At 41.0% G+C, this 8,249-nt stretch overlaps 1 protein-coding gene across 1 annotated transcript; it reads left to right on the forward strand.

The window, feature by feature from the left end:
• The first annotated feature begins 655 nt into the window (after window positions 1-655).
• Window positions 656-4,957, forward strand: spata2 (spermatogenesis associated 2). The gene is made up of 2 exons (XM_062428013.1): window positions 656-1,061; window positions 2,121-4,957. Exons 1-2 carry the CDS (start codon window positions 711-713, stop codon window positions 3,474-3,476), a joined length of 1,707 nt encoding a protein of 568 aa, XP_062283997.1. The 5' UTR covers window positions 656-710; the 3' UTR covers window positions 3,477-4,957.
• The last annotated feature ends 3,292 nt before the right edge of the window (window positions 4,958-8,249 follow it).

The raw sequence follows: 8,249 nt of genomic DNA on the forward strand, positions 1-8,249 counted from the left end.
TGGGGGAATAAAAAAACACTTGGTGATACAAATGCATTTTCTTTGGAATTAAATGAACACAGGCTGAATCAGCAGAAGTGGCCACAGCCACATTTCTTTCTATCTCTCTCTCTCTGTGTGTGTGTGTGTGTGCGCGTGTGTGTGCGCGTATGCGCGTGTGTGTGTGTGTGTTAGAATGACAGATTTCCATTTTTATAATGCTCTCCTGTGTCATTACAGCTTGCAGACGGCTCAGAAGAATCACACTGTCATGGCTCTGTCTTCTTGATGAGTGACCTTGAACTCTGCACATGCTGAAACCAAGGAATGGATTAGATACAACTCTGCATTAACAGATCATAAAGTGAAAGCTCCTCCTGACCTGGTCTTGCATGACATCGGCCTGTTTGTCTGGAAACTAGTCAGGCTTTGAGCCAAAATCGGAGATGCCCGTAAGAAGGCATCCCTACAGGCTGCAGCCTAGCTACGCCAACTGAGAGCACCAAATAACTGTCTCTCTTGTTAAGAGGATGTGCTGCTGATTTGACACAAAACTCATTCCTCTTCCACCTCTTCAAAACGTTATTAACGTTGAGTGTGTGCCAGTGCAGCCAGTGAATTATGGTGACCAAAAATGGTGCTTGAATGTGGCATCCTCGTGCAGAGTATGCTAAAAGGGGTGAGGCTCTCTCAGAAAAGTATAACAGCTGACTGGTAGTCTGCTGCAGATAATGGATGCTAAGTTAAAAGAGGACCTGTTCCGGAGGTATGTGGCAGCACTGGAGAGGCGTCTGGAGAATGGAGGGGAATACACAGGGAGTGGAACTGCACAAGAGGGGGACAGAGGCAGACACAAGGACAGTGAGGCCCTCCTGTCCACAGCCACAGCTCTGCTAGGGGCCTATCAACCAGATCCAGGACAACGTTTCCGCATGGTGCGTTTTTATGAGGTGTTGGAGACCTCGCTCCGCTGCCAGAGAGGAGGTAACCTCAAGAGCCTCGAGAGAGCCTTTCACACCCTGGAAACCATCTGCACCAACCTTTTGCTCTTCCCCTGGAAGAAGGAGTTCAGATGTATTAAAGTAAGTTTAGTTTATTCTTAGGGTCTTTAAAGTATAGTATCTGACTTGAATGCTGTCTTTAAAGCTGACTTGATGGAATATTTAAGGTATTAAAATGACAGCCCGGGTGTGTGTTTCCACCACTGACCTTTCCCAAATTCTGTATGAACTGTTGCAAATTGGCTAAATAAACACATGAACAATATAATAACTTATGTGGAAGAGAAGTATTATTTTTATTGCTCTTAATCTGTAGCAAGTCATAGTTCATCTTTATGACACATATGCACCTTTCTAGGACAGCCAGTGATGACAGCTCAAGGTGCAGACATGGAAAGATATACAGGTCATATTGCTGTCGAGAACAATTTTTTCATACAGATTTGTACAGACGGCATACATCGATATATTTCACAACTTTGAGGTGTAAAAGAGCTCTTTTTCACTTCCATTGTAGTAGCTGTGCAAAGGCTGCAGTGATCTTTGAACATCAGTAAAGATTCATGGTGATGATCAGTAGGCAGCAAGTCACTTTTATTAATTATAATATTTACATATAATATAAAGTCTCCGTAGTTGATTAGTAACCTTATAAAATCTAAAGAATACAGTAAGAACAAGCAATAAAAATACTCAATATTAGGATACGACTCACTAATATATTCTTTTTATAACAAAATAAAATGTTTATTTACATATGCAATGTTAGTTTATACTGTAGCAAAACAGACCTATAGTTTTAATAATGATAAATCAAGAAATGCACAAATTTCTTATTTTAAGATATGTCTGTGACTATTACCTCAAATATATGTTTAATATACCCCAGACAGTCATTCAACTTCATTTGTCATTTTGGAGGGAGTTTGTGGTGCTGATGGATTGTGTTGTGTTATACAGAAAAGTGTTTCTACTATTTTGTCCATCCTATTTGAATCAAGGATGGTGAACTAAATATCACTTTGTTATCACAGTAATAGCATGTGAGGTCATATTTTTTTTAGGATAGCTATTAGCTTCATGGTGTCAAGCTGTTTTAATTGTTTTACACTAATTCTGATTAACCCATTTCTCTTTTAGACCTTCACTGGCCCATATGTGTACCATCTGCAGTCTGCCATTACTGATGCTGAACTCCGATCCCTAATGCGCACCATTGGCTACTCCTGTGACCACGATTCACAGTTTCATTTGCAGGAGCACCCGGGAGGCTCAGGTCATCTCCGCCAGTTGGCTTTTGAGCTCTTCCTGGCCCAGGCAGAGTGTCGTCTTCTGGGAGAGATAGTGGCTCTGGCCCGTGGTTCAGCCTCAGAGCTGGAGGCCCTGGAACTCCGCAGAGGTTGCAGAGATGATGCAGCTGGCTGTGCCGAGGCACTCCGCAGACGCGACAGCCTTGGTGCAGATATGGCTCGGCTTTCTGTGCGCCCATTGGATATCGAGAGGCCACATGCTCACCACCTGAGGCGAGGAAGCCGACCGTCAAAATCTGTGGATGTTACAGATGGGGCTGGTCACTGGCACGCAGCAGTTAGCAAGCCTGTCTTGAAGGCCTCATTGAGTCTGAGGAAGGAGCCTCTGTTTGTGGATGCAGAGGAGGATATGAAGGATGAGATCATCAGGCCCATCACCTCAGCATCTCTTTTCTCTGTGGCAGCTCCACCTTCTTATAGCCCTGTCGCGGATTTCTTCCCCATTCAGTCACCTCCTCCAGCTGATGCTTATACATCCTACCACCTTTCGTCTTTGGATGAGATTGACTTGTACACAGAGAGGGGTGTTGCGGGGACGGGAGGAAGGCAGACCCCGTCTCGACCTCCATCCAGAGAGCCTCGAGATGCAAGAGATGGGTGGCTGCTCAAAGCGCATGGAAGTGTGAAGTGTCAGGGTTGTGGACTTGGCTGCTCCTCAATGACCTCCTGCCAGAGGTGTGACATGATCCTCTGTTCTGCCTGTCATGATGTGGACCCCTCCCCTTGCTGTGGCCTCCAAGACTACCACCCCAAATCCCCACGACCCCTTGATGGATACATCCCTGTCAAGGAAAAGCTCTCTGTGTACTCTAATACTCACACCCACTCCCATCTCCACCCGCACCCCCTCACACTGACCCACTCACACTCTCACCCCCACCCTCACCCCCAGATGGTGGAGAAACCCCTCTTGTCCACTAAGCTGTTTCCAAGCAAGTCTGTTGCCTTGACAACGCCAAAAGGAGGCAGCAGTGAGCGAATAAGCATTGGGGGATCACGCTGCGGGTTCTGCAACAAGCCAGGTGCATCACACACCTGTGTGAACTGCTCTAAGGTGTCATGTGACTCATGCATGGGCTTGTATGCAAAGGATATCTGCACGCGAAAGAATCCCCAGCACAGTTTTGTGCCCAACCATCAGCTCAACTTCAAATCTGGCACCATATCTCACCTGGTGTACCGATGAATCAGGCAGACAGATTTTTTTTCTCCCTTGTAGTCCCCTCCCTTAATCTGCAGCGTAGTCTTGCACTATTGCTTTAGCTCTGTTCTTGCTTAAACAACTCATTCACTATCTTCCCCTTTATCTGATGGTCTTTTACGCTCTGTCTAACCCTCTCTTGAACTTTGTATATTTTCTCTTGCTGTCAGTAGGGCCCTGGAATGCACATGCCACAGAGAGCCATATCGTCTGCCCATCTCTCTGCCTTGTACAAGTTCAGGCCTTTTATCTATTTCTTCTTCCTTTTACCTTGCTACCTGCTCTTGAGTAGTCATGTGATGTTGTAGCGCTTCCCAAATTCCTCAAAGTTTGTCCTCCTCAAAAGGGAAACTGAAGAAAAGAGAGTTTAATTCTTTCTCCTTTTGAATGAATTCCGTCCAAATGAACATATATACTTTGCCTAACTTCTCAGCTAAAAATTCTTCTAATATATAAATATATATACTGTGTGTGTGTGTGTGTGTGTGTGTGTGTGTGTGTGTGTGTGTGTGTGTGTGTGTGTGTGTGTGTGTGTGTGTGTAAAAGACCTCTAAGCTTGCATTGTGACAAAGGAGATCTTTTTAAACTTGAAAAATAGTAGGGAAAAACAGAAAACATACACTGGAAGTCAATAACTCAATAGTTTATATTTTTAATCTCTATTCTGTAGAACAATGTGAGACTGTTAAATGGGCATGAGGTCTGGTATTGGGATTTTGATGGTATAAACCTGGGGTGGGAAATATCTCAAAGGGACACATTGAGACAATGGTCAGATGCCATATATTCTATTTAAAAAAATTATGCCTTGTAAATTAACCCTCAATTGTTTCTGGTTATATGACTGAAGTTTAAATGCTGCTGTTGACTTGAGATGTTGGAGATGTGTGGTGTTTGACTTCTTTCTGGTAAATAGCCTGTTGAATTGTGTCAGTTCCAAGCCTGCCCATCCCCTTTCATTACACTCCTTAAGCCTTCATGGTCCATGACGTTGTAGTGGCCCCTTAATAGATCAGCGGTTCCCCGTCAGTCTCAGGTGGAGTCACAGGGAGTCTCACACTGGGCCACAAATCAAATGATTGCAGTTCTTTGACAGTGTGCGAACCTATTGATTGGTTTTAGACAGTATGAAAGTGTATAGTCTGACACGGTTTCTGTCTACCTCAAATTGCTTCAGCTTGTACACCTAGTTAAACATTGTGGTTTTAAACTAGCCCTAGAAACCCAATAAATATTGTATATAGTACATCATTCTTCTGTAATTTTCAATTCATGTTTTCGCTGAATAGAAAATAATACCCCAACGTACAATTAACTAACCCAGTCACTTTTAAAGGTTAGCAGAGTTTATTTTGTGAGATAATCAGGGCCTTTATTGTTTGAACAGTGTTCAGATATAGCATAAGGTTTCCAGTCTTAAAAAAATACTCACGAGTTATCAGTTTGTCCTTTGTGCTATTCAGACTGACAACTAGTACCACTAGTAGTACTTGTATAGGGGGTGGATGCAAAAACATTAGCACCTGTAAATTATAATGCAGTTCAAAACAGTAGTACAAATACTACCTTTGTGATGCCTGAAATGTTAGATTTGATTGAGACTGATAGAGAGGTGCTGATGGAGCTCTTCTATCATAATTTCTGAGCATGCATGTCGTGTTGATGGTGTACTGTAAATTGTTTGCCCATCCTACAGACAAATTACAGAAACTGCTTACAACATATTGCAACACTACCACAGACTACGAGCTCAGAAATGACTATAGAGTTGAATGGAGGCCTCTCTGACAATTTGTTAATCACATATAGCATTTTCTTATGGCTGAATAATTTTGAAAAAAATGTCTAATTGCGAGTATTTTTGACGTATTACAATTGTGATATGATTTGTGATATTGCAGGGAGTGATGGGAAAAACACGTCAAAAATATTTATGGTGTGGTTTTTTAGCAGGGATCTTTACCAAACAGATAGACGAGAGGCCATATTGCGATTGTGATAACATTTTGATTAATTGTCCAGCCCTACATTTTTGCTTCACAAAGGTATTATTCATCACATGCCCATTGCATGATATTGCACTATAGGAATTTATGCTGAGGTGTACTGTACAGTGATTGCATGTATGGAGTAATTTCAAAATATTGCTGGCAATTTTCTGTATTTTCTTATGCTCAACAAATCTCATGTGCAGAACCAAACCAACAGTGAATTGATTAACTTACAAGTGTTATGTGTGTATACAAAGGTTGATCTGTATCTTGTCTTCTCGGCTGCAAAGATAGAAGCACATTGTCAGTCTCAGGGGAGAAATTCACCATTGCGTAATCATGATGTGTTTTTCATTAACAGAGCTTCGCAAGCTCATTGTGTTGTGCTACATATTATAACCTCTTGACTTTGTGCTACATTGTAAATTTAAAGAACTACAGTACAAAGTCAATCGTTTGTGATACGCTACACAACAATCTCGCAAAGCATAGTGTGCAGTGACGTTATACAGTACATGGAATTACTCTACTGAGACTGAAAATGTTGTTAATCTTTAGAGCTGAACTATCATGACCAAACTCTTAGGGGTGAAGGAACATGTCACCCAGTGCAACACTGTGGCTCATTGATGTGTTTAATAGTTTTTGGACAACAACAGATGTCTATGATATATCAGGCTTTGGATACACACATACTTGTAAGTAGGCACATGAAATTAAACTGCCATTTGCTGTGAACCCTTCTTCAAACTCATTCATTGGTATACTTGGCCATGGTGGTCACAGGTAAATAAACTCTGCTAGCATTTAAAACTGAGGGTCAAGAAGTTAGAGGGTACACTTTGACTCTCCATGAAAGAGGAGAATTAATGCAGTATGTTGCAGTAGATAGTCACCAAGGGCTAATTTTAAATCACATTACGTTAAAAAAGAAAAAGAAAAAACAAAGGTCTTTTGACAGACCGCTTAGGCTACTTTAGTCTTTAAGCTCTGTTGGGAATAACCTCTAAATGCCTTAAACTCATTCAGCTGTTCTATTCTGGAGTATTTTAGGCTTTTGGTATTGTCATTTTCATTGTTTTGTATTTTAACAGTCTATAGGTTAAAGTTTGACATTTTCCAGGCTATATAAACTAAAAACATAGCCTGTTCTATGACAGCTAAGGAAAGAATTCAGAAACACACAAGTATGGATTAAGCACTACAGTTTCTAAGATGGAGCATATCGAACCATGCATCTGTCAGAATTATGCAGCAATTCACACATTGTAGACCAATGCATTTACTATATGCTTAGAGGGGTTAATGTCTGTAATAATAACCATGTTTTGCCTGGAAGTCAAATTTGAAATTTATTTTGCTTTGCTTACAGGCATACCTAAACACACATTTGGTCACAGGGAGTGATGTCTGATCTCATGCTTCTGTTCATTCCTTCTCTTTAAAACTTTAAAGTTCAGTTTTGTGTCTTTTTCATGTTAAAAAAAAAACATAAAGAAGGGATGTTTTGATACTGTTCGGATGTAGCTTAAGGTTTCTTTGAAAATGGCTAACTTGGGTATCACAAACATCTTGAGTGACCTTAGGGATGTGTGCAATTGTTTCATTTTAATCCGATGAAGCCTTTTTAAATGGTCTGAATATTTATCATAGATATATTTTAGTTGCTCGACTCTGGTCATGACAAATCATACCAGCAGCAAAGACGACTTTTAGAAGTATTGAGCCATGTCAAAAGAGTGATCGTATTGCCAAATGAAGAACAAATATCTTATTGGAGTAGAAGACAAAATCCTGTGGCTTGCCCGGATGTATAGTCGATGTAACATAAATCTGTGGTTTTGCTAAAGTTTGGCTTTGTGTCTGTAGATGTTGACCTTTTTAAGAAGCCTAGAAAGAGAACCATCAGCATAAATACCTACCCCGCATACCATGGGATGTGGATCTGACTTCAGAACAGTGGACTGATAACTTGCGTAGGTCACTACTAAGGGCTAAACAGTCTTCAGGGCTGCTGCAGAGTTTGTTGGCACTGTTTTAAACTTTTCGTGAACAACTGACTTGTCATAGGTAATAATGGTAAATATCTACTGTGGAGCTTACTTTACATTCATCAGTGGATATGAATTACTGATGTTGTAAAAACAAAAGAGCTATTTTCATTTTGTGTCATGGAATACATTGAGCCATTTGAACATAATTAGTTTAACCCACACCGGACACACTCAAGTCATTGTGGAAGTCAATACTCCCTTTACCTCTTTGTGTGGTTATCTTGCTGATATTAACAGTGATGGTGTAGTTAGGCAGCCCCTTTACCATTCCCCGTTCCCCTAACCCTTTCTTGGCATGCTCTGTACAAGGCCCAGACCCCATACCTCTTCTCCCTCAACCTCTTCATGTGCCCTCACCCACTGTCTACACTCTCTCCCCCCTCCACTTTGGCACTGAGGATCATTGCACAATGTCTATGTGAAGGGGTAATGGACCTTATGATCAATATGTGGGCATACATGGGGTTGGAAAGGGAAAATAGCCAAAATTGTTAATCAGTGAAAATATATATAAAATATATATTGAAACGTAAATGAGATTTTATAAAATAATTTAAAGAATAAAATTCTGAAAAAAAGTTGTTCTCTGTCTTGAGTTTGTGGGTGATTGAAAATGGCATGCAGCCTTTTTGAACAAAGGTATGCAGTGTGTCTGTTTTTGACACACTGTGGGTATGTTGTTTTCCTTTTAAATCTCTGAGCATTCACTAAAT

This window comes from Scomber scombrus, chromosome 10, assembly GCF_963691925.1.
Source record: "Scomber scombrus chromosome 10, fScoSco1.1, whole genome shotgun sequence".
In the NCBI taxonomy this organism is placed as follows: domain Eukaryota; kingdom Metazoa; phylum Chordata; class Actinopteri; order Scombriformes; family Scombridae; genus Scomber; species Scomber scombrus.

What these genes read in the sequence shown, in the direction of transcription:
- spata2 (XM_062428013.1), top strand. Translation starts at nt 711, where the DNA reads ATGGATGCTAAGTTAAAAGAGGACCTGTTCCGGAGGTATGTGGCAGCA. An exon ending in AGGAGTTCAGATGTATTAAA is followed by an intron (nt 1,062 to 2,120) that starts GTAAGTTTAGTT and finishes TTTCTCTTTTAG; the next exon opens with ACCTTCACTGGCCCATATGT.